The 27,363-nt window shown below is 35.1% G+C and overlaps 1 protein-coding gene across 2 annotated transcripts in view; it reads right to left on the bottom strand.

The window, feature by feature from the left end:
• The window catches only part of LOC129004852 (uncharacterized), an 87,472-nt gene that overhangs the window by 10,238 nt on the left and 49,871 nt on the right, over positions 1–27,363 (bottom strand). For both annotated transcript variants that reach the window (XM_054433525.1, XM_054433526.1), the window contains 4 exons: positions 26,987–27,182; positions 22,339–22,457; positions 20,819–20,940; positions 6,468–6,581 (listed from right to left, as the gene is read on the bottom strand). In XM_054433525.1, the coding sequence (XP_054289500.1) occupies positions 6,468–6,581; positions 20,819–20,940; positions 22,339–22,457; positions 26,987–27,182 (551 nt within the window). The remainder of the gene's footprint in view (positions 1–6,467; positions 6,582–20,818; positions 20,941–22,338; positions 22,458–26,986; positions 27,183–27,363) is intronic.

The raw sequence follows: 27,363 nt of genomic DNA, 5'->3' as shown, positions 1-27,363 counted from the left end.
TTTTTAACAATCTACAACTTTGTAATTTGATATTTTTTTCCGTCTTCACTCCTTTACCCCCAAATTCACGCTTGAACTTGAAATGTTGCCTTTATTTCCCTGTTTTTGGTCGTTTCGGCTGCCTTGGAGAAGGTTAAAAATGTTTTCGTCATGTTTGACCTAACACTTATATTTAAATATGTCTAACATTTATCCCTAACTGATTTAGGAATTTTAACTCACCTTACTCAACCCTCAAAATTGGGGGGGATGATTTTAGTGAAAGGGAATCCTGAATTTGAAGTTTTCCTTCAATTTAAAATTACAGAAACGTACGATTATATAAAATCAACTAATGTTTTATATACAAATTTTTATAGTGTACATTTTGTTCCATTGCCTTTCATGTATCTTTGCTTCAACCCCCTTAGAAAAACGCAATTCTGATAGTTGTGTCCTTAGAATAAGCCCACTTACCCACTCATATTAGAGCTAGAACTTTGAATTTTTTTAGGGGTGTTGGGTTTTCGGTCCAAATTACCTTAAAAATGTTTAAAATCCTCATTAACTTAATTTAACCCCTCTCCATTAATTAAATTACCACCCATGTTAATCTTATGGAGAATAAACAAGCTAAGAGTAAAATGCCATTACAAGCATATTAAATCATAAATCTTTATTTGTCATTAAATAACAGAGTTACAAAAGACCTCGTCAACAATGAAAATGACATCAAAAAGGGCCTAAGATTACTAGATAGTTATTATATTACTAAGCACAGCCATTAAAAACCTCAAGACTGTCATTGGTACAGAAATTGACTATTTCACTGACTTAGCCTGAAATGCACAGGAATACACTTAACACAACAGTGATAACAAGAAAATAAAAAATTAAAAATCATTTGAAAAACACAGAACTGTAGTAACAAAAAGTGAGGTACTTAACCAAACAAAGTGTTTGAAAGACTGGGTATCAGTAGACTAGGGACTAATTAAGAACTAGATAAAAATTTTACTGTTTACGGCAAAAAATTCATTTAAACTGTAATAAGGGTCGTTGGCAAGCCTAACTATCGACTTTTCTTTTAGCTGAGTAGAAGGAATGTAAAGTATTTCACTTGCAAAGCAATTTACTATTTTACGGATATACTAGCAAAACTTAGTACTTTGGTATCATCCGGAGGCCACCTTTATACAGCGCGCTGCTGCGGTTGTGCTAGGTGGGGTTATCATTACATATGTTTGTAGGACTTTCCTTGTTTCGTTATGAATTGAAAGATACCAGAGTCATACTTTCGCCCACCAAATCCCCTCCAAGTAGGCTAAGGTCAGGTCGTTGACTGGAGCGCGCGTATCATCTGTATCTCTGGTATTGTTACTCATCTGGTATCGTTATAGGAAAGTCCTACAAAAATCTTTATGATAACCCAACCCAACAAAACCGCCGCAGCACGCTGCATACCTACTTGGCGGAGTACATGTGGCAGCTAGCGGCGGTGACCCATTCAACACAATCCTCTACGACATCGCTGCCTTCCGGGAGGCAGAACTCAAAGGCAGCTAATCGTAATCATGTCAAATTTGTTCAATAAGTCAATTAAAATATGTTTTTTCCAATTATTTAGTTATTTTTGGTCTCCGGTAAAAAAATCCCTCTAAAATAAATGGCCTCCGGATAATACCAAAGTACACAAAACTATGCTGTGCTATTGTTAATCTGGTGTAGGGCCTATCCAAACCAGTTCTTCCCCTTGTGCAATAATATGCTAAAAAATGAGGATTTTTTTACAAAAATAACACACTTGAATATATACAAATTTACAGTTGTCAGATCACCTTTTGCTTTAAAAAGAAGTTTACAATGGTCCCTTAACCCTGAATTGGTCAAGAGTGTAGGTATAGCGGCAAAAACAATTGAGGTAGATCATGATCATACATTCTGTAACAACTTAAACACTCCTATTTTTACCCCCTAGAATTTGGGGGAATTATTTGGAAATCTCCCAAAAAATTGGGGGTTGGGGGTAGTTTTTGGAAAATGTTCCAATGGGTGCGTTAAGTGATATCTCTTTTTTTTTTAAAGGTATGTTCACTGAGCATTTTGATGAAAATATTTGAATCTTATCTTTATGGTCATGAACAGGGTGTTAAAAAATTCTGAAATCCAGGGTCTTACAGTTAATTTTACTGAAACTGCCTACATTGTAAGGGAACACAATTTTTATCCCAGAGGCGCCTTTTCCAAAAATACCCCAAAATATACCTCTCTCTACGCCAAAATTAAGACCCTTAAAATGCAGGAAATTTTGAAAAATTTAAGAGCTTACAAGTAAATAAACGCAAATAGCAACATAGGTTTTCTAGTACATCATTAAAAAGGTGTTTAACACATTACCCGCTTAAGACGTCCTCAACCCATTACGAAATAGCGGAGGACGTCCTAAGACGTCCTTGTGTAAGGTTAAGCAAATTGTGTTACAGTTGTCCCAGTTTTCAAACTAGGGAATTGAAACTCTGTCAGCCCTTGGGGGACATACTGTAGTATTACGTCATTACCACCGCTTGCAGATCCGTCGCTCCAGTTGGTGGCGCTCGCGGCGGAATTTTTGCGAACCTTCTAGTACAAACAGAGCAGGTGGGCGGCAGTCCGACACGTGCTCCAGGCGTATTGTAACCTATTCTAGTGCGGTTTTTTGCTACTTTGTGTATGTTTTGTCCATTGTGAGTGTTAGTGATAGTGTGGGATTGTTGGCTTCCACTTCTGGCACTGCAAATGTGCGACGAAATAGTGAAGAAGAAGATGAATATTCTGAGACTACAACTGACTCAGGTGAGTCGGAGTCTGACGATGAAGACCCTATTCATGGAAATGACTATGTACCAAACTGGCAACCTCGCTCATATGGACTAAGGGACCTTCCCTTCACCAAAGAACCTGGGCTTTGTGCTCCACCCCCTGGTTTGAATAGCCCTATTGACTATTTTTTTTTTACTAATTGACGATGTGTTTCTTGAGTATGTTGTGCGTGCCACTAATGCCTATGCTCTTGAATTTTTTTGTGGCCCTAGAACTACCCCTGGCTCACGTATCCACCACTGGAAGGAGCTCACCGTTCCAGAACTGAAGATTTTCGTAGCACTACTAATTCACCAGGGTAATATCAAAATAAACAGATTGCAGGATTATTAAAGAGCTGATGATTTGTTTGACGTAGGTTTCTTCAGAAAGCACATGTCTAGAGATAGGTTCATGCTTATTTATAGGTGTCTACATTTTTCCTTTCATGACGAAGAAAACAGAGACAAACGCCTACACAAAGTCCAGCATTTCCTTGACTATTTCAATAATAAGATGAAGCAGGTATACTATCCCTCGAAAGAACTTAGTATTGACGAGGGTATGATGCTTTGGAAAGGTAGACTAGTATTTCGCCAATACTTGAAAGGAAAATGCCATAAATATGGCGTGAAGTTTTATTCACTTTGTGAGAGCCAAGGACTTACTCTTCAACTGATCATTTATGATGGGTCAGGGGACCAGACAGTTGGTGGAGTAAGGCATGCAGCTAAGGTTGTGATGAAACTTATGCAGCCTTACCTTGGAAATGGCGATGCAGTCTACATGGATAATTATTACACTAGTTTCAGTTTGGCTGCACAATTGCTGGCAAACAAAACCTACTTTACAGGAACAGTCAGGGCAGACAGGAAATTTGTTTCTGAATCCATAAAGGATGCCAAACTAAAGAAAGGGGAGACGACACAGGTGTATGCTGAAGGAGTTTGCTTGGCAAAGTGGAAAGACAAGAGAAATGTTACCTACCTATCCACCAAACATGATAACACCATGGCAGTTAGTAACAACAGACACGGCCAACCAAGAAGTAAGCCTCTGCCCATTGTTCAGTACAATGTGTATATGAAAGGTGTAGATAGAGTCGATCAGATGATGGCCTACTATCCTTCAGAAAGGAAAACAGTAAGGTGGTACAAGAAGGTTTTCGTACACTTTATCCAAGTGCTTATAGTGAATGGGTTGGCCTTGTACAATGCCGTAAATTTTGATAACAAAGAACAGTTGTACAACTACAGGTTGATGGTCATCCGAGCATTACTCCCACCAACTGTTCCTAACCAACTTGTAAGCACGAAGAAAGAAGAGAAAGTGCAGGCAATGCACTAAAGAAAAAAAAAAAAGAACGGAAACGGTGCACTACTGCCCAGGTTGCCCTGACAACCCTCCATTGTGTGCAGTCAGATGCTTTGACATGTACCACGGTATAGTTTGTCAGGGTGTCTACTACATTCTGGATAAAAAATTCATGGACAATTCCCGTACATTTAAGGACACTTTGCCGTAACCTTTGTCGGTGTCATTAGGCCTACCGAATAATTTTCCTGATTTGTCAAACTGTATTAATCTTGTTATTCACTGTAGTTGTACCAGAGAGAAAAGTAAATAATAATAGATAAGAGTTAAAAATAACAAAATAGAAATTTATTGAAAGTAAACAAACATAGGCCTACCTATACTTTAGGTAAAGCTTTTATAGTGTAACAGAGAAACGCAATCATTGTCTCCTGCGATAGCGACAAATATCTCCATCAGTCACGTAAACTTTATAACATAGCTTATCCGATCCAGGCCGATTAATTTGGCATGATTCGCCCTGGCACAACGTTAGGTTCTCGACTACTTTTGAAAAAAAATCTTTAATGCATATTGTTACTCAATTCTTCAAGGTTTGGTAAGTGGCTATTAATAAGCAATAAGCACAGAGTAAGATTATTGTATTTTCATTTGCAAAGTTAATATCGACACATAGCAATCATTAGTTGTTTATCTTAGGCTCAATTACATTTTCTTAATATATTTTACAGCTCTTTCAAGAATCAAAATACCCAGGCCTAGACCTAATTATTTAGGAGGGCCTATATAAACTGAGTAACAAACAATGAGGTTATAATAGCAGCAAAGTCACTATCATCATTCTAGTTCATAAGATTTTGATTGCTTAAAGCATACAACTCAATAAATAAATATATGGGAAACAAAAAACATTGAAACCTGAATAGCCAACAATATAAGACAAAGATACAGAAAATGCAATGACATAATTTGAAACCAAGCAGGCCTACATAGTGATAAAACATTAATGCAAACAACAATGCTTGTGGTTTTGTCAATTGAAAGATAAAATGTCCATAAAAAAGGGGTTAACTTACAAAATAAGACTAGATTATTTACATGTTTAATATGAAACCATAAACAGTTTTATGGCACTAGGCGATCTCCGTGCTGAACAAGTAAGAAGTGAAATTTAACAGCCATTATAAAGCTATTATTTTCAAGATAAAATATGTTTGGGATCTAATAATAATCACCCTAGTAATAAAAAAAGAAGTTGTAAAGGAATAAAAGTGATACAACTTTTATGAGCTAGCTGCTGAGTCAACAGTTAGTTCTTGGAAGTACTTGACTTGACACTTGATTGTCGTGATAAAATATTAATGGGTTTGAGATTGTTAATGGGATTTGTATTGCATAATTACTCTAGTAATAAATTATGAAAATGTAAACAAACATCTGATAAACCTTTTATGCGCTCCTAACCAACTAGCGATCAATAAAATTATGGCCCATTAAAAATTTAAGGACATAGTCTAGCATTTAAGGACAATTCCCGTACATTTCATGGCCAGTAAAAATTTAAGTACAATTCCCGGTTTTCCCGGATTTCCCGGTTGGTAGACACCCTGTTTGTAAACTAAAAAACAATGTGGGTGGGTGGTTGGTGATGTATATATTGTAAATAAATAAGTGAATTTTTTGACATTTCAAGTTTTGTGCGTACTGTAAATTGTTAGACGTCTAAAGACGTCTTATTTTTTTTGTGTTTTTTCAAGCTCATTTGGGTTACATAATGTGATATTTGGACACCCAAGTGACTATAGAGACTAAACCTACAATAGATAGGCTACATACAAGTAAAAATCAGTTTTTATATTTTTAAGTCAACCAGCAAGGCTGAAGACGTCTTTAGACGTCCCAACCTATGACGTCATCATAGAGACCGGAAGTGGCTCAAAAAAGTGTTTCCTCTGCACATCTGACCTTCCAAAACCATAAGGTATGTTAATCATTAATAAATATTTTTAGCCATGTAGCAGTGTATTACAAATTTTTTTAGCAGTCAATGTGTTAAAACAAACTTTCCTACATCTTAAGTTTGGTTCCATCTCCAACGGTTTCTATCAAGCCTGTTTTAATAACAAAAAAAAGCAACATTACAGTAACTTTTCAACAACTTGTTGTTTTATTTATTTACTTGGGTAAAAGAACACATAAAATGGTTAGAATACCTATAAACAAAACCAATACTTACTTGTACATAATTTACTAAAAAATTGAAATAAATTAACTTGTAGATTTTATTAATTTGAAACATACTTAACTTTGGTGGTATAACTAGAACTAACACTCACTTTCTTAATGGCCGTAGAACTTTATCTATTTTAAAAAAGAATTCTTTGAGATTACATTGCTGCTTTTTCTTGTCATCTTCACTCATTCCTTCAAGACTCTTTTTCCACTTGTCACTAAAAAAGAAACACAAACTGTACCATCAATATCATTTTTGAACAAACCTAAAGTTTCTTAATGTAAGAAGTAAATATCGAATCTATACTTATAAAAGTCAAATACCATTCACTGACTCACTGATCAATGTACCTCAAAAGGTACTAACCATAAGAACTCAGGAATTGGCATGGAGATTCACATTAGGCTCTAGGTGTGCAATAAATAAGGAGTGTTTTCAAGAAATTCCATCAGAGTGGCCTCTGAAGTTCCTATATTATCCTTATGTACAAATTATTTGTTTACATTTAAACAGATGGATATTTACAAATATTATACTATTAACTAAACTAAAAGAACAGTTGGTTGTATTGAATTGAAATAAAAATATTTGCATTATTTTGTGGCTTGAAAATTAATTGGTGTTTTGTTTAACTGCATAACACTCTTTTGACTGGGACGGGTGCGTCTTCCTGTAATCCAGCTACTAGGAGGTCACGAATTGTGGATATTTATAGGCATGCACTGTGGTTGCGATACTCTCTGGTGTGGATTAACATCCGCACGAGTGAGTTCTACAACTATCCGCAGTACTATCCTGATAATTAGACCAATTCGTATATACCAAAAGGCAAAAATGTGGTTCGGATTCCACTATAAACTGTAGGTCCCTTAGTTGCCATTAGCTGTATGGGCTATTAATTAACCTGTATCTAGGAATGTCGGCCTTAGTCACTAACAAGACTACAAGATCACGCCACTCATCCTACATTCATCTCCATTCATACTTGGCTTAAAATACGTACTTTGTATGGTCGCCATCTAATAAGAAAAGAAAAAAAAGTAAAAGTTAAATGAATTTAAAAATCAAGATTTACTCAATTTTTTTATGTTTTTAAAATCGGTTTCTCAGCAACTACATAACAGTAGGTATATTATATAATGTGTTCAGAATATCAATGACAAAGGAACGTCAATATGTCAATACAAATATAAGAACTTGAAATTGAAAGTTTTGAAGACCATACAAAACATAAAGTTTAAAACTAAATGTGTACAAAACAACGTTATACCTAAGTACATATCTGTGAAAATAAAAAACAACTCATTTGCAGCAAAAAAGGCAAAATTAATAGCAGAACAATCTTGGTTAAAACAAGAAATAAAATATCAACACTGCAAAAAGTCTATGTTAAATAAACTGCTACTTAAATCTCACATTGAGATGCTTAACCTCATCCATCCGGCACAACTCAGTAATGTCTTGTTTACAATAGAATCACAAATCAGCAGAGATATCCTAAGCAAAAAGAAGGTTTTGAACAAAAAACTAGAATCCCTTTAAAATAAAAAACACGACTTTGATCTTAATAAGGTTAGCCATAAGTTTTACCCAAGGACAATTAACCTTACTGACATAGTTTTTAATCCTGATGAGATGAATTTGCTAAACAAAGGCCTCAAGTATAGTTTGCCTCAAAAAAACATGAAAGGACTATTTTCAGAAATTATCAATGCTGACGCAACAATTCAAAGTCTCAGTGATGCAAATGATCAGAATACAGTCAGAGTAATGGTAAATAAAAAACTGAAAAAAGCAGTAAAAAATCCTAGGAAACTCAAATATAGTTGCTTATATAAAAAAGAAAGCCTAATCCTAAAACATATCCGAGAAAAGATAACAGATAACGACCTTATCATTACAAAAGCAGACAAAGGTAATACTTTAGTGATAATGAACCAAGCCGAATACAATAACAAAGTTTTGGATTTTATTGATAACAATCTAATCAACCAACTACCACAGGACCCGACAGCCAAGTACACCAAAGAGTTGAATAAGGCTTTATCCAACAGTAAGCTTTTGTTAACTGACAGGGAAATCAGAGAGTTTAAACCAATTAATCCCCAAGCTCCCCGCCTAAAAGGCCTACCAAAGCTACATAAAGAAAGCAACCCAATTAGACCCCTGGTTAACTACATGCCCGCTCCCGCTTACAAATTAGCCAAAAAACTAGAATGCATTGTCAAAACACATGTAACTTTAGAAAACAGTCACAGCCTGAAAAATAGTTTAGATCTAATCAATAAAATAAGAACTATCACATTAAACCCAAGATATACGTTAGCTTCATTAGATATAAGTAGCCTATACACCAACGTTCCTATCAGTGAAACACTAGAAATCCTACAAGACAATTTAAAAAATGAATCCAGCTTAAACACAGAGGAAATCAATGAACTAATGTTTTTACTAAGGACCGTATTAAACCAAAATTATTTCCAGTTTGACAATAGATATTACTCTCAAAATGAAGGACTTGCGATGGGGTCACCCCTATCAAAGTATTCTTGCAGAAGTTTTTCTAAACCACATTGAAAATAAACATTTGTGGAAAAATGACAAAAACAAGTACAAAAGCAAAATAATTTTTTATTACAGATACGTGGATGACATTGTGACCTTGTATGATGGTAATAGCAGGCAATTTCAACTTTTCAGCAACTACATGAACAGCTTCCACCCTAAACTAAGTTTCACCACTGAATTAGAAGCTAATAACAAACTTAATTTTTTAGATTTATCTTTAATAAAAAACGAAGAAAATATTTCATTCAACATATTCAGGAAGCCCACAGCAACAGACACAACCATCCATGAAACCTCCCACCACCCTCTAGCACATAAATTGGCAGCTTATTATAGTTTTGTGCATAGATTGCTCTCAGTACCACTTAGTGCCGTAAACTTCGAGAATGAGAGAAATGTCATAAAATATATAGCTGTCAATAATGGATTTAATCCTAACATCATCGACACATTAATCAGCAAACATAGAAAGAAAATTAGTAAAGAGACCGCAGATCCAAAGCCTAAATTAAAAACAGAATTTGTCTCAGTTGAATACGGAAAAAAAATCACCCACACTCTAAAAAATGAATTGAAAAACCATGGAAAAACTGTAGCATTTAGAAGTCCAAAATCTCCTTAAACCTAAAGCCTAACAAAGTGTTAAAAACCTGAGTGACAAATCCGGAGTGTACAAAATAACATGCAGTGACTGTAATAAATTCTATATTGGACAGACTGGCAGACCATTTATCAAGAGGTTTAAAGAACACCTTCCCAAAAATAGTTTAACACAACAATCCAATTTTGCCGAGCACCTAATTAGCAGCAATCACAGTTATTCCAGCCTAAATGAAAATTTAAAACCTTTACACATTTGTAGAAAAAGTCGAGTAATGTCATCACTAGAGCAATATGAAATTTATAGAGCATCTAAAACCAGCCCCCACAACCTCCTGAACGATAAAAGTACACTACAATCCAACATATTATTCAAATCATTCAGGGCCGATTTACCGAATAGGCATGGTAGGCACGTGCCTAGGGCGCGAGGCAATTGATTTTTTTGGGGGGCGCCAATTTGGAAAATGAAAAAAATTTGTGGTTGTTTGCATGCGATTGCGGTAAACTTCTGATAATCCCTCGCGGCCGTGTAGACATCGTAATCGTCTCCCGCATTTGCGGCGAGATTCTTACTATTTTCAGCGGTCAGGTCGTTTAGACATAATTATCGTCTTCCATGATCGAAGCAATATGAGCATATCCCGCGGTCGTGAGGAGATTATCATCGTCTACCGCGAATGGGGCAAAATTCTGATCTTTTCCCGCGGTAGTAAGGACATTATCTTCGTCTTGCGCGATCGCGGTCAAATACTGACCACCCCTCGCGGCCGTGAAGACATCATTATATCGTCCCCCGTTAGTCGTGTGAACATATTAATCGCCTCCCACGATTGTGACAAAATGGTAATCATCTCCCTCGGTCTTGTGGAGATCATCATCCTCTTCCGCAAATTAGGCAAAGTACTGAACTTTTCCCGCGATCGTGTGGCCATTATCATCGTCTTCCGTGATCGCGGCAATATTCTGATCATCCCTCGCGGCCGTGTATAAATAATGATTGTATCTCCCGCGGTCCTGTAGACATCGTAATCGTCTCCTGCGATTGTGGAAAAATTGTAATCATCCCCTGTGGACATATGGAGATCATAGTCTTCCGTGAATGAGGCAAAATTCTGATTTTTTCCCGCGGTCATGTGGACATTATCATTGTCTTGTGCGATCGTGGCATAATTCCGATCGTCCCTCGCGGCCGAGTAAATCTTTATTGTATCTCCCGCGGTCCTGTAGACATCGTAACCGTCTCCCGCGGTCGTGTATACATGGTAATCGTCTCCCGCGATTGCAGCAAAATGTTAATCATGTTCCGCAGTTGTGTGGAGATCATCATAGTCTTCCGCGATCGCGGTAAAATTCTTGCTGTTTCGCGCGGTTGTGTGGACATTATCATCGTCTTCCGTGATCGTGGCAATATTCTGAATATCTCGCGGCCGAGTGTAGACATAACTTAATATCGTCTCCCGCGGTCACGGAAACTGTTGTCATGCGCGATCGCGGTAATTTGAAAACTCCAGGTAGAAATACAAAATTCACACATAATTCCCAGTTCATAAAATTCCCGCATGATTCCCGGATTTCCCGGTCGGTGGTCACCCTTATATATATATATATTGCAAAGGGGCGCTACTATAAGTTGTGCCTAGGGCGCTAACAGGGTCAAAAACGTGCCTGGAATCATTGTTAAAATTAAATGAAACGCCACCTGTAGCTACAAAGGACGGAGACAGGACAAAGGTCAACTCTGCAAGTAACGTCTGACCCCAGTCGAGACTCGACACACGACCGACGCGTGTCTACATGTCCGTAGTAACTAAAATAAAAGTAGGCCTACAGTGTATTTGTCTTTTATTCGTAATGTATATAAGTGTTAAGTTCGTGTACGTGTTTCAAAACTTCAAGACGCACCCAACGGGGAAGATCAAGATCTTATATTAGGGCTGATGATGGCAATTTATTCTGCCGAAATGCATATCCTGTAATAGGACACAGCACATAAGGATCGACTGGCGGACACATAATTTAACCTTTTATTGACAAAGGAACGATTACTTGCAATCGAGTTTCACTTAATATTTTAAGGGATGGCATCTGCCGTCTTCTACCACTTGGCTACTTAATGATCATTTTTTATAATGGGTGCTCAAGAGAGAAGATCAGAAATAATTGGTAAGTAAGTTCAATCACTTCCATCCGTAGGCTAATGAACATGGCACAATCATGCAATTTCAGATGAGTATGTTGCTTTACAATCCCAGTTCACGTTTTTGGTGGATTATGTAAATCCTAATAGCTTTTTATGGTTTTTTTTAAAATTGTATACTATGGAGATATTAACATGTTAATCCAAGGAATTAACAATGATAAATGGCAGTTTGAACTTTTAAGACTTCACGCATCTACAAACACGCCTTTTTCCAGCGTTGTCAAGTCGACGACATTACTTGAAAATCTCGACACTCAACAACAGGAAATACACAATATAAAAATTAACAGAGTAAAATCCCCAATACACAAGACAAACCGACACATCCACACAAGACTAGAAAAATCAGACTAAAACAAATAAATACTAGAAACAGCTCTATTCTAAAACTCAACAAGGGAATACACTGTTTTAAATGCGGTAACAAGAGACATGCAAATCACGAGGATTGCCCTGCTATGGGTGCTGTTTGTAAAGCTTGTAATGGTAATAATCATTTTTCTGGTGCATGTTTGAAGGCAGGGAATGCGGTTGTTGCTAGACCAAAACAGTTAAATCAAATCGAAAATTTTTTGGATGAGGATAATGTTTCGTATTCAGACATTGACCGAATACGAACATTGGAAAAGGTTCCAAAGTAATGATCAATGTTGAAATGAACAAACGTAAGGTAAAAATTATTTATGATCCAGGGGCAGCTTACAGCATAATTGGAGAAAAACTGTGGAAATCAATTGGATCACCAACAGTTTACCCCTGTGAAAATCTTACTGCCTACACGAGGGTGCAAATTGAAACACTAGGGGAAACATCGGTTGGTGTTCTTGCATTTGGTAGTTAAAAAAAATTAAAGCTAATTTCAAGAAAAATTATGTTTCTCTATTCGGGTTGGACTGGGTACTTAAGTTCAATCCTCCTTTATCACCAGGTGCTGAAGTGTACAGTTACTTGGCAACCGAACACTACCACTCGTGTGAACACTTCCTCTTGAATAAAAAATTGTCAAACGAAGAACGCCTAGGAGATTGCAACGGAGCTCATCTATTCCATCTCAGGTCTCAGGATTTACCATTGACCTCAAAGAGCTTGCAAGAAGCAACGAAACAAGACACACTACTTCGCTAAAGTAATAAACTACCATAAAAGTGGTTGTCCAGAAAATGTAACCAACAATAAAGAAGTTTTACATTATCATAACAAGCGTGAAGAACTTTCTTTCGAAAAATGGAATATTACTCTGGTTCGGTCGCATAGAAATACCTTCAAAACTGAGACCAAGAGTAATGGAAGTAGTCCACAAGGGACATCCAGGAATAGTCGCCATGAAAGGCAAAGCGAGATTTCAAGTTTGGTGGCCTAGGCTGGATAAAGACCTGGAAGAGCATACAAAACATTGAGTTGGTTGTCAAGAGAACAGGCCTAAAGACACGGAGATACCACTCTTCTTGTGGACCGTCCCAACAGAAGTTGGGTCAAGAATCAACATAGACTCAGGCCATTCTTAGGTAAAATGTGGTTGATTGTTGTAGACAAACGATCAAAATGGCTAGAAGTGATACCCATGTCAATAACAACTACAAAAGCCACTAGCAATGCCTTAAAAGAATTGTTCTCAAGATTAGGCTATCCCAAAACCATCGTCAGAGACAACAGTCCTCAGTTGACATCTCATGAGTTCCAGACGTTCTGCAAAAACCTTAATATCAAGCACGCCATATAACACGATATCACCCAAAAAGCAATGGGTAGGTAGAACGGTGTGTTTGAACATTCAAAGAACGTAAGTGTGCATCACAGAACATAGGAACCCTCCAAGAAAGCTTAAAAGTAGTGATGGGCCGATTCCTAAATTGGTTGATTCCGATTCTACAATTTTGGTTTCGATTCTCGATCCCGCACTCGATACCTACAACCTGTTAAAAATTAATTTAATAACACATACAACTTATGTGTGCTTCTCGCTATCCCTACAAATAAAGGAGTATGTTATTTTTATTTAATCTTTATACAATAAGATAACTTGCATTGCTATTGATTAAAGTTACATCGATTAGTAATGTTTTCCTTATAGGCTAACTATAAGGAAAATAAGATAGGCTACTTCAAGAAGACATGCATTTTAACATATTTTATTAAATTAAATTGAGACAAGAATTACCGGTTTAGGTAACTTAGGCCTGAAATGTTCACTGAGTTTTTTGTTTGCATAAGAATTCATACATCTAGGCCTACAATGAATGTTCCATATTGCTTGAGTTAATGAACTCAAAGTCATCATCAATATCACTTTTAAAGAATCACATAAAAGTCATGGAGTTCGTCACATCACTAGAACGGAGTTGGAGATCATAATCAATTTTGAACAACTCACTACGCACGCACAGCAAACAAACAACAACACAAATCTAAAACATAGGTTAAACAATTGATTTGCCATTATTGCAAACTCACGACAGCTGTTTCAGTTCAGTCAGAGAGAAACAACATAAAATAACGATAAAAATAAACCACTAAATGACTTTCTACAATAGTCACTATGAAGCCCTGAGTTAGCTGAACAGTTTGTGGGGTCTCATATCTTATAATGTAATAGCTTATAATCGTGAATTTGTTCCATAGCTTATAATCTTGAAAATGTGGCATCTATATATATATAAGGCAAAGCCCTCACTGACTCACTGACTGACTGACTGACTGACTGACTGACTCACTCACTCATCACTAATTCTCCTACTTCCCATTTACCTAGGAGGCTGAAATTCGGTACACCGATTCTTTGGGCATTAAATAGGAAAACTAAGTAGTTTTTATTCTGATCGGGCTTCCGGGCTCCACCCCAGTGGCTCTGGAGTTTCCCATGTTAACCTTATGATTTTTCACATTCAAAAGGAATTAATGAATCTTAACAGCTGTTTCAATTAAACAAGTTGGTTCTATTCTGTGATGTTCAATAGCATTAACCCTAGCAGTGGCCAATGTTAGAAGTGGGGAATGGCCAACCCATTTTGGCGATTTTGCAGACCATTTTATGAAAATTCGTAAAAATTCAACCGTACAAGTAAACCTAGCCAACCTCATATTCATTTTGTTCGGAAAGAACAGGAGAATCTAGAAATAGTAATATCATAATGATTTAGACAGTGTATTTTATCGGTAAAGTGAAAAAAATAAAAAAAATTGAATTTTTTTTTTTAAATTTCAAAAGCGGCCTCTGCATTTTTTTTCTACGGATTTTTTTATGGGAAATTCATTATATACATTTTGTAGACAATCTAATTCCCTACATAGAAATATATAACATGTTAGGAAAATATTTTTTTTTATAAGTTTTTGGGGCGAAATATAATGACAAACGGAGAACCGAAAAAATTGAAAACCGTACAGTGTTAGTTTATGTTGTAAAAAGTTCTATAATATATGTGTATACTAATAATGATATATACATGTTTGTAAAGCTAATGAAGTAAGGAATCAAAAAAGTCATAAAGTTTATGGTAAAAATAATTTTTTACCTATAAACATACGTATATAAAATAATGTTTTTATATTTTAGCGATTTCTCGAGAAAAAAATTCACAGTACTTAGTATACAACTTTTGTACCAAATTTGTTTACTTCAAACCAACATAATAATCTTGTAGTGTATTCAATTAACTACATAAAAATGTATAACATGTTAGAAATATTTTTTTTTTGTAGGTACGTAATAGGGACATAATAATACAATAACCGCAAAACCGCAAATAAGTGTAAACTATAGCCTACAGTGTTTGCTTGTGTTGTGAAACATTATGTAGGCTGATGATATGTAGCCTACATATTTGTAAAGCTAATGAAGTAAGGAATCCAAAAAAGTCATAAAGTTTATGGTAAAAATAATTTTTTACCTATAAACATACGTATATAAAATAATGTTTTTATATTTTAGCGATTTCTCGAGAAAAAAATTCACAGTACTTAGTATACAACTTTTGTACCAAATTTGTTTACTTCAAAACCAACATAATAATCTTGTAGTGTATTCAATTACCTACATAAAAATGTATAACATGTTAGAAATATTTTTTTTGTAGGTACGTAATAGGGACATAATAATACAATAACCGCAAAACCGCAAATAAGTGTAAACTATAGCCTACAGTGTTTGCTTGTGTTGTGAAACATTATGTAGGCTGATGATATGTAGCCTACATATTTGTAAAGCTAATGAAGTAAGGAATCCAAAAAAGTCATAAGTATGATGGTAAAAAGTTATTTTCACCTATGATTATGTATCAATTTGAGAACGTTTTGAATTTTTTGCGCATTTCCAGAAAATGGAGTGTACAGTATTTAGTAGCCTATATAATTTTTTTACCAAATTTTTTACACCCAAACCAATATAAACATGTTGTAGTGTATTCATTTACCTTTATAAAAATGTATAACACCTTGGGTAAATCATTATATAGCATATATAGCACCTCTGAATGTCAGAATCGTCATTTTTGAACATGATGCTAACAAAATACAGTAGTAGGCCTATTTAGTATAGGCTATAACTTTTTTACAAAATTTTTTACCCCCAAACAATTATAAACATGTTGTAGTGTATTCATTTACCTTTATAAAAATGTATAACACCTTGGGTATATCATTATATAGGTACAACAATCTCTGAATGTCAGAATCGTCATTTTAGGACATGATGCTAACAAAATACAACCTTTTATGAACACTATTTCACACAATTCAGTAATATTTATGCATGAAGATTACTGTTATACACACACACAACACTTCACTAACACTAACACTACGAAACTAATAACATATTTAGTAATAAATCGCGGATAAAACTATTACCGGCAACAACACAAACAAACAATGGCAATACAAGACAGCTGACAGACTGTAGCAGTAATGACTCACTTGTCGTCTACATGCGAGCATACAGAAATAACCCTGAGTGCAGGGCTGCCACTCTCTGAATCTAAATTTCTTCCTCTTCAAAATGATATACTATATGACTAGTAATAATAACTTTCACTGTATATAATTCGTATTTTCCATACTGTCACCAGACGACTGTTGGCCATTTGTTAGAAATTTCGAAAACAGCTGTTTTCATAAAATCGTACCGATTGTGCAATCAATATTTAGTTATAAATATCACTACCACAATGAAGATAAAATCAATGGCTATCCAGTGGTACCACCCGCAACATCCAAAGACGAAAATTACCCGAGCAGGGTAATGCCAAACAAGACGTGTTTTGCCAGTTCCCAAGTGTCGGCTGCAAAAGTCGTACCGCGCCAAAATTTCATTTGATTTCTAATCGTCGTGACATTGTTATATACCTGCTACAGGGTTTGTTTATGTAATCAAATGAAAGTTCAGAATGTGATCTTTCGAATGGTATATATACTATTCTCATCTGAGTTGATTGTAAGTGTTTTTTTACCGTTAAAAAAATTTCGGCCCATACCGTCACCAGACGACATTGGCCATTCTAAGCATCAACGTCATACCGTCACCAGGCGACGGTTGGCCACTGCTAGGGTTAAAGTTACAAGGATTACCAACAGGGTGCAGCACTATTATTTTTTTTAAATTTATGACAACAGCTAATTTGCAACCAAAAGGTGAGTGAGCGTAGCGAACAAACTTTAACCTGGAGGCGAGTTAGCGTAGCGAACGAGCTAACCTGAAGGCAAGTGAGCGCAGCAAACGAGCTCCAACCTAAAGGTGAGTGAGCGTAGCGAACGAACTTCAACCAGGACGAAATTGAGCCATACGAATACTTATGAAGTTAAACGGGGCAAAGCCCGCGGGTACAGCTAGTAGCTTATAAATCAGTTATAAGTAGAGGTGTGCGGATAGTGAAATTTCATTTCGGATCGGATAGTTGAGGCTCGGTTCGGATCGGATCGGATATTGGGAGGTTCGGATTCGGATATTTTCGGATTCGTATAGTTCGGCGCGGTTAATAATAAGCTGCATATGTATTTTTAACCTATAAAACAATGTAAAGCTAGGTGTAAATAAACTTAAATGACGATTTTGAATTATAGAATTTCAAATTAGCCAAGTCCACAGTTTTCTCTCTCTTGAAAATCACAATTCACAACATTTATTTTCAAAAGTTGGTTGCTTGAATTAAGTAAACTAGCAGCCGAAATCTTCACACAACACCTTAGCTCAGCAGGACTGATGTCAAACGTTTGGGCTTGTTTACTTGAGGTTATGTTTTATGTTGTTTCCTGGTTCTCACAAGACAAGGAGTTCGATCTCAAGTTTATTTTCACATTGTATTTCCTTATGTTTTTGGAACGGATTATTGGCCTTAAGCGGCATTTTGCGGGTTTGCCAAGTTTAGAAAACATCACTAATGCACTAAGCTGGGCTCTAGCTAACGATTTGATGTTGGGCAATTAGGCTTTATAACTCTGTAAAAGGTGTGCATCCCTGAATTTATAAATTGCATTCTACTCTTATTCACTGCCAAACATAATTCAGTAGAACCTTGATGAACCGAGAATTACACTAGCCTACATAACTTCATTACCCCAAGTAAAATACCAAGATCATTTTTATAATTGTATTTTAATCGTATAATCTTAGTTTGTTAAAAATGGATTGTATGTTCAACATTTAATTGCAGTCCATTATTGTTAAGCAGTATGGTCCCAAATTATTGTTTTTGATTTTGAAACATCACAGTTCATTTGAAAAAATTATAGTTGAAGCAGCCCAATGTCAAGTCACGCTTGTGCAATAGTTTGTTTACAAGCTTTCTCCAGACCACTGGGGAGGGTCGGGTCTGATAAAAGCCGTCTATTGTTCACCCCCAAGAAGGTCCGACCCTCATTAGTGCCGCTTGGCTGCACTCAGTGGGGAACCCAATACCACAAATCAATCTTTTAAATGAATAAAAATATTTGGTAATAATTGTTTTATTAATATTCACCTTGAAATTTCAATAAATTTGGTATAAAATTTGACAAAAATCGACCATTTTGACTGATTATTAATACAGTACCAAATACCAATAAAGTACATTCATTGGTAATTAAATAATAGGTAAAAATTTACCGATTTTTGTCAAGTTTTACCCCCTGCTGTGCGCTATGTCACAAAAGCTGATAACGACATGGGTGATTAGTAACCATGGCAACTTGTTGAATGCGTGATGAAGGGAAACCCAAGAAATAGAAGAACAAAGAGAAAGAATAATGACGTTGTTATCTTTATACCCTTTTTACAATTATTCTATTATTGTTATCTTTATGCAAGATTTTATGATTTTGTTTTATAGGTTTATAAAATAATTCTTTTTAACTACGGGAATATCAATTTATAATTTTTCAACGTGCTTCTCTTCTGAAACAGCAATACCGGATGCATAATAAAGGTCAATGACCTAAAATATCACGATTGTGCAATATTGTATTTTGATGTTGAAATTAAAATCATGACAAAATTTTGTATATATCCACGGTCCCTATCGTTTAATCATTTAATATGTACACAATCAATGCTAAATAATCGTGGTTAGTTCTAACTTTATTTTTTATTATTTAAAGTTTCTACACAGTAAGACAATCCAAAGTCAAACCGGGCAATGAATACCCAAAAAACAACATATCTTGTTCTGTGATTTGAATACCACTCGCCGGCCAGTCCTTTAGGTTTAGGGAAGTAGTGCAAGTCTATATATAGCTTCAAGGTCTTACCCACCCCTTCCCCCTCCGGTCCTACTTGACTCAATACCTGCGCTCCTTTTGAGGTCATTGCCCAAGCCCTCCCACCCTTCTATTGTGTTGCCTTTCTTTTGTTTCTATTCTGACTTTTTTTCGGGAAACATTAAATTTATTGTTAACGTAACATCACAGTAGTAGGCTAGATTTTTCTACTTTGAAACAGTACTGTAAAAAAAAACTAATACGCAACGCCCCTAGTATCAGGAGCAAGACAAGCACGAGTTGACTTTAATTTGACCATGGTAGTTCTTTTCTGCTTTATGTCTGTTCGTTCCAGATGAATCTAATCGTAAAGCAAAATAGCCGATAACGACTAAACTAGTTATCTGTATTGCATCATACGGCTTCTTTGCCGTTTGCTGTTAGGTTGGAACGTATTGCTGTAATTTTGTCCTGGGAAACTAATGATGGTTATGGAGATTTAGTTTTCTGTCCAAAACGTCAAAATATATTGTCTATCCGAAAAAGTCGGATATATAACGGATAGTGTCGGATATCGAATTTGGGCTCGGTTCAGTTTACGGATATCCGAACCGAACCGAATCCGACCCTATTTTTCGGATATCCACACACCTCTAGTTATAAGCTTTGCCACATTTTCACAAAAAATTATAAGCCATGCCACAATTTCGAGTTAGAAAACGTGAGTTAAACTGGTACCATTGACAATATACACCTTATGTGTATTATATGTATATATTAAATGCTTGTACCATCTGGCAACATTGCCTTTGATCTGACAACATGGCGGCAACTAGAGTTCTGGTGTGTGTTCTGTTAGTCACTGTTGTCCTGTTGTCAACTGAACACAGCTTATCATTCTGTCATTGCTACGCGTTGTGAAATGCAAAGGCAAGCTATTTTGGATTATAAAACTATTACGAATGTGAGATAATAAACTTGGAATTATTTACATTAGCTGACTTCAGAGTATTCAAAATAAACTATGATGTGCCACTCTTTACAACCTTCAATGTCAGTTGAGTTTAGTATCAAATTAACCTCACTTTTCAGAATTGGTATTGAGTACAATGAAGCAAAGTATTGAGTATAGGCGGTTCTTCGATGCCACTGGTATCGAAGGTAACGAGGTATCGAGAATCGGAATCGGCCCATCCTTACTTAAAACTTAAAAGTTTCTTGTTTGCGTACAGAACATCTCCAAAAAGAACTAAAGTGGCTCAATGTTTATACACAACTAAAAGTAGATAGCAACAAGAATGGATGGTTAAAACTTGATTCTGCCCAGCTAAGGGAAAGTGTCATCAAACATCAGAAATATAATCCCGACCCGAACTTTAAAAGTCTGGCCCGCAGACCCCTAGTTGATTTCTACTCACTAGTCTGAGGCAATACAGGAGTAGATGTTCTGCAGTGCCAAGTCTGCCGGTTGAAGTTCATCATCAGAACTATAGCTGCCACATCTTCCAGCGTTCCTCTGTTCCCACTCGTCCATAATGTTCTGTTAAATCCATAATGTTATTAGACCTATATGTCCAATCCAAGCATCAAACCTTAAATTTAAAAAAAAACCCATTTGGGTATTGCCAAATTTCTACTCAAACAAGTTTTAATTCTTCAATAATTACCTAACGTTTGGCAACACTGAGCAGTAGCATACTGCCAAAGCAGATCCTAATACATAACACTAAACCAATTTTATGAGGTGTTATTGAGAGCTCTTTGGTGACAGGCATGGCAGAAAGTGAAACGAATGTATACAATTATAATAATTTAAAATGAGGAAATATGAAGAGGTTCCCGTTGAATTAGGATCTTGGCGGATCTGCATTAGAAATCTATGTATTTTTTTTAGAAATCTATGTATTTTTTCATTGATGGTCCCAGGTTTATTTTCCATACATTTAAGTGATTTCTTTACTGTTTGAACAAAACATTCAGCCTATTAGATGGAGGGTGATATTACCTAAGGTTATGAATCCATTTAGGTAAATATTCATATGAATTCAATATTTTTTCATTAAACCAAAACAATTAACAAACTTTTAAATTAACAAACTTAATTATATTATTTTGTCAAATCTGCTGTTGTAAGCTGATAAATCAATTTAAATTTTTATGCAACCTTAATCATCCAATCAATGCACTTCATTTGATATGACGTCAACTCACATGGTATTCAGGTGTTTTTTTCTGTACCAAGTGACAATGAAATCGCTATCGCTATTATGAATTATTACGTGAAGCCATAAAAAAGCAAAGCATAAATTAATATTACTAAAGGTATTAAAGATAGTATTTTATTGACTCTTGCCTAGGACTATAATTTATTCCTTTGAAATTATTTGACTTTACCATGTTTTGTGTTTATTTTTGACTCTTCTATCGGCAATAGGCCTGCTTGAGAAAAAAGGGGATAAGTGTAATTTATTTTGTAAATCATACCCGCACGACTTTAGAATGGTGATTATATAATTCCAAATATCACTCCATTTTTTTAAGTTTTAAGGGATTGCCCGTTTAAACCGTCCTTTTGAGTTATCTGACTTAGGTCCAGTCCCGTTAGGGTTGGTTAAGAGGGGATCTACTGTAATCTGTTAAAAAGAACCCTTAAAGGGCTTCTCCAATCATTACTATTACTCCTTGTACAAAAATTAGGCAAACTCACTATGGGCAGTCTAGTAGCAACATCTTTTCACTCTGGCATTTCAATTTATTTAAGCAAAACATTTTACTCCCTATTTACTCAAAGATACCATATTCTAAATGGTTAGTACTGTTACTTTACACTTTAGATTAATGCCCCACATATGGATTAGATACAGCTTCCAAAAATACATCAGTAGCATATCTAAGAGCTACTCATCTTTTAATGAATAACATCAGAGAAAAGACTTACATTAAGTCTGTCCGAAAATAGTTTGGTTATGTCTTCATAAAGAGTTTTGAATTCTTCTGCAAAACTCTGACAACAAGAACAGTACAACTTAAAGTCGTTGTCTGTAAACTCTTCTTTACCTGAAACAAATTTCAAATTACACTGATTTGTCCTCTTAAAGCATTTGTACAACTTGTCCAATTCAAAAAGTAAATTTTCACTTAATTCTCCAAATTTGGAAGTTGCACACTGTTCACTCCTTGTGTTTTACTATTTAATTTTATATATTGTGTATTATTAATATAATATAATACATTAATAGGTAATGTCCAATGCAACATCTTTGTGTAAAGAAAAATCTTGAATATTCTGAAAGTTTCATTCTTCTTGCAACTTTTTTGGACATTCAATTAAATTTATCCCATTGAAATTCGTTCATCAGAATTGTTCTAGAGTAGGCCTATGTCCATATTGAAGTATAATAAAACTGTCCACTAGTTGGTTTTCCTCATACACGAAGCTTTATAAAAATTACTTCACTTTTCAAGGAAAAAAAAGTGTTCTCAATTAATGTATTATTTGTAATATCATTTTGGGGACAATCTTTAGCACTACATCAAATTAAAGAAATATTAAAGAATTTATAATTTAATTTAATTAAAGAAATTAGAAAGATATAATTAGAAATTGGAAAGATGAAGTGACCAAAGATATGAGGAAGATAAGAATCATGGAGGAAGATGCTGAAGATCGGAAGAAATGGAGGCATTCAGTTGGCGAGGTCAAATACCACCTTGGGTATCGATGGCCATGGGAGTAAGAGTAAGAGTAAGTAAAGAAATTAGGAAACATACAGTAAAACCCATGATATCCAGCCACGGTTTGAAGAGGCTTCTTCTTGAAGCCAATATCAAAACAAATTCCCCAAAATTTTATGCGTAGTTTCAAGCACTAGTCCCCGCAAATCGAACACGCTCACAATTCTTTCCTGTTTGTTTACATTTTACTGTGTTCACTACTTAGTTGAGCTGGTAAGCCTAACTTCTTTACAGTTGGTGAATTATTTCAGGTGCAATCAGTAAAGTCTTGTCTAGTAATTGTTTTGTTAAAAAGGAATGGACAAAAAAGTTCAGCGGAAAGTTGCAGACTATTTTATTTGAACAGCCAGAAAGTTGGATGTCGGGAGGAGCAAAAAGAAAAAACTCTTGTTACAAATAAGAAAGTTAACTTGTTTCACAAAAAAAAAAAAAACATTATAGGTATCAATGAATACATATTATGATATGACCCTTAGCATAAAATCTGAGAAACCAGGGTGTCCAGATTGGGAATGCGGGTAAACTGGGAAATATGTGTGAGTTAGTTGTACCCGGAATAATGCGGGAATCTTAAAATTTCGCCGGTAAAACTTGATTTTAGCTCCTGAATGTCTTCTTGCGAATGTCAGCGAGATTCAGAATATCTTCAGCGGTCACGGCAAGATCAAGGATATCTTCTGCGGTCACAGTAAAATCATGACCATCTCCCATGGTCAGATATAATAAAATTTTTTTATTGGTTAAGAGTATACATAATAGCTCTAGTGTTGTCATTCCGTAAGAGTACTAGTGTATGCAATTTTATTTTTTGAAAACTGTTTTAGCGAATTTCCCATATAGGGAATAAGCTATTACCGTAGGTCTCATGAATGAATGAATGAAATGAAATGAAAAAATATCTTTATTCATATGGTATACAGTCGCATACATTGAATGGCGTCACTAGGCTTAAAACTAAATGAAACTAATCTACAATTCATCGAAACCATAAAGCGTTTTATCAGTTAAGAAATGTTTAAGTTTTTTTTTAAATTTGGAAATATTATCAATATTCCTCACCTCAGCTGGGAGTTTGTCCAAAAACCTTTTCCCTGCACAGGTGGTTTTTTTGTTAAAGAGCTCCAAGTTATGGACACTGACAGCAATTTCGTTTCTGTTCCGGGTAAAATAATTATGACAATCACCAAGTTTAGGCACCAAATTAGCATTAGAAAGTTTTTTTGTGTGTAAAATTGTATGAAAAACATAAATACTATACACAGTCATTATTCCCAATTTTGAAAAATATTGACGAGCGGAAGTATCCCATTCTAAATTTAACATAATTCTGATTGCACTTTTTTGAAGAGTAAGAATTCTATCCAGGTTTTGCTTAGAGGTACAGCCATAAATACTTATGCCAAAAGATATTGATGAATCGATAAAAGCAAAATAAAGAATCTTTAAGGTTTCTATTGAGCAAAATTTTGACATTCTATTAATAGCATGGATACCAGAAGTAATTTTGTTGACTACCTGGTCAACATGCTTATTCCATGTAAGATTTTTGTCTACAATTAATCCTAAAAACCTTGTTGTGGTGATTTCTTCCAATTTATTATTTTGAAATTGAATTACAGGCTGTACAATTTGTTTTCTTTTTCCTGTTGTAAAAACCATAAAATTACTTTTGCTTAAATTTAACAAGAGCTGATGAGAATTTAAAAAAGTATTTAGCATATTTAAAGTATCAGAACAATGATTTTCTAAATTTGATAAAGATGAATTGCTGATTTTAAAAGTAACATCATCAGCATACAGGCAGATATTACTACTGTGTAAACTAGTTGAAAATGGAATTGACAGATCCCTAATATAAATGAGAAATAAGATCGGTCCCAAAATAGACCCTTGGGGTACCCCATGGTGAATCTCTGTAAGAGGAGAAGATCTTGAGATTAACCTGTTATTTGTCAAATTTTTAATTTCAACGTATTGATATCTGTTAGAAATATATGATCTAAACCATTCAAACGAAATGCCATCAATGCCCAAACTTCTAATTTTATCTAAAAGAATTGTATGTGACACACTGTCAAAAGCCTTACTTAAGTCTAAAAATATGCCAACTGTTGTTTCACCTTTGTCAAGAGAGTTTATTACTGATTCTATAAAATCTATTGCTGCAGTTGTAACTGATCTTCCTGATCTGAAGCCATGCTGATTATTGTCATGTAAAGAATACGTTTCCAGATAGTTCGTCAGTTGTATGTAAACTGCTTTCTCATATATTTTTGAAATGGTAGGTAATAGCGAAAGAGGACGGTAATTGGTTATTTTTTTAGAATCGTTGTTTTTATTTGGTAAGACCTAGACCCGGGACCGATTTACTTTTTCGTTTTGAGGTCCCCAGAGGCCAAAAACACCATCCGTTCAAATTCATATATATATATATATTTATATATGTGTCCGTTAGCGCGATAACTCGAGCAAAAATGGCCCGATTTTGATGAAATTTGGTACAAACGTGTAAACCTACATTTATTCGAACGAGTTCGCGAACCAGCATAATCGGACCATGGGAACAGGGGTTTATGGGGGGTTTTATGGGGTAAAAATAGGTTTTTCCCATTTTTAACCCTAAAAATAAAAATTTTTGCAATTTCTTTCTCAACCATTTTGTAGAGCTTAAAAAAAGAAATAATTTAGTATATTGAAGCGCTGTTTTATGCCTAACGGTCACAGAGAAAATTCAAAAAAGTGTAATTTAAAATTCCCATGTTATTCTTATGGAGAAAATAAAAAATGTTGTAGTTTACTTGTTAATGGATATATGTTGATAAAATTTGGCAAATTTATTTATTTCATCCTATACTATTGACATATGGTCAAAAAACACCTTTTACCTTCCCCGTAGCAGCAAACCTAAGCACTGGTTAAATCTAATATTATTTAAATTGGGAATAAATATGTCTTATTTATGGAAATATTTTAGTAAAAATGTAATCAGACAAGTTGAAATTCGCTTAGTCTGCAGGTTTGCTGCGGCGGGGGTATTTGTTTCCTATGTACCCATTACTGGTTTATTGGTTTTGCTTGTATTTAATGCTATAAAAATACAAAACCATCCCTTTTAGCCAGGGGAAAAGTCTTACCCTATTCCTCGGATATTAGGGATTCTACTGTAATCAATATTTCGAGTTTGAAGGCTATTTAGGCTCAAAGAAATCTACAACAGTCAGTGTACGTTATCTTCATTATTGTTATTTTATTCACAGTCCTGGCAAGAAGAACTGTGTGTTGACCTCCATCCATAGTGACAGTCAAACCTTATGGTTCCACAGACTGGCAATCACGCAGCGTAAATCTGGAGGGGTGGTTCCACTGACTGCGAAAATAACGTTGCAGAAATTCAGTTCTGTCCAAACTAGCGACGAGTATGACTTAAACTTATTCAGAGAGTTAGTGCTGTGTCACTTGAAAATACTTCCAAAAACAGATTCTTAAAGATAATGGTGATAATATCACCATTATCTAAACATACCACAAACATTTATCAAACATATGTTCTTTTTGATCGTATGCGGAAAAAATCGCACCGCACGTTGGAGATTCCGCAGTCTGTGGAACCATAGCTTTAAAAATTATTAAAAAAAATATAACTTTAACAAAACTCAGTTTTTATGATGCATTCTAGCTAGTGCTCTAGGAACATACTTTTAGAGAACTTAAGAGAGATTATGTTAAAAACATAAATATTAATTATTTGGACTTGCACAAAATAAACCTATCATATGTAAGTTTGAGAAAATGTCACACACACACACATCCAATTAACTGAGCACAACAAATAAATGCTTTATACTACTCACCCCTGTTGTACTTTTTGACCAGTTCTAATATTTTTTTCAATTTTTGTTGAACAGATCCTGACAGGTTCTTTTCTGTAATAAAGGACCATCGCTTGTTTATGTTAATTATGTAGTCAACCAATTTCCAATTTTTATTGGGATTTCCTGCATGTTTTTTAAGTTCTCCATAAACTCGATCATTGGCTGCTTCAATCACCTGTTGACAAAAACAATTTTAAAATGAAACATAACAATTATAATCAAAACTCTAAAGAAGAATAGTTAGTTTAAATTAAAAACAGAATTTCAATATTGAGATGTTAATGCTTTTGAAACGAGGGGTGTTATATCTGATGACACGTAAACCTGCACTTGGGCCTAGCACAGGCAGTGTGGGT

Source organism: Macrosteles quadrilineatus, unplaced genomic scaffold (assembly GCF_028750875.1).
Source record: "Macrosteles quadrilineatus isolate MER2022 unplaced genomic scaffold, UCM_ALF_1.0 Scaffold_12__1_contigs__length_5162894, whole genome shotgun sequence".
Lineage (NCBI taxonomy): Eukaryota > Metazoa > Arthropoda > Insecta > Hemiptera > Cicadellidae > Macrosteles > Macrosteles quadrilineatus.
The sequence above is the reverse complement of the archived record's forward strand: the minus strand, read 5'-3'. Positions and strand labels throughout refer to the sequence as shown.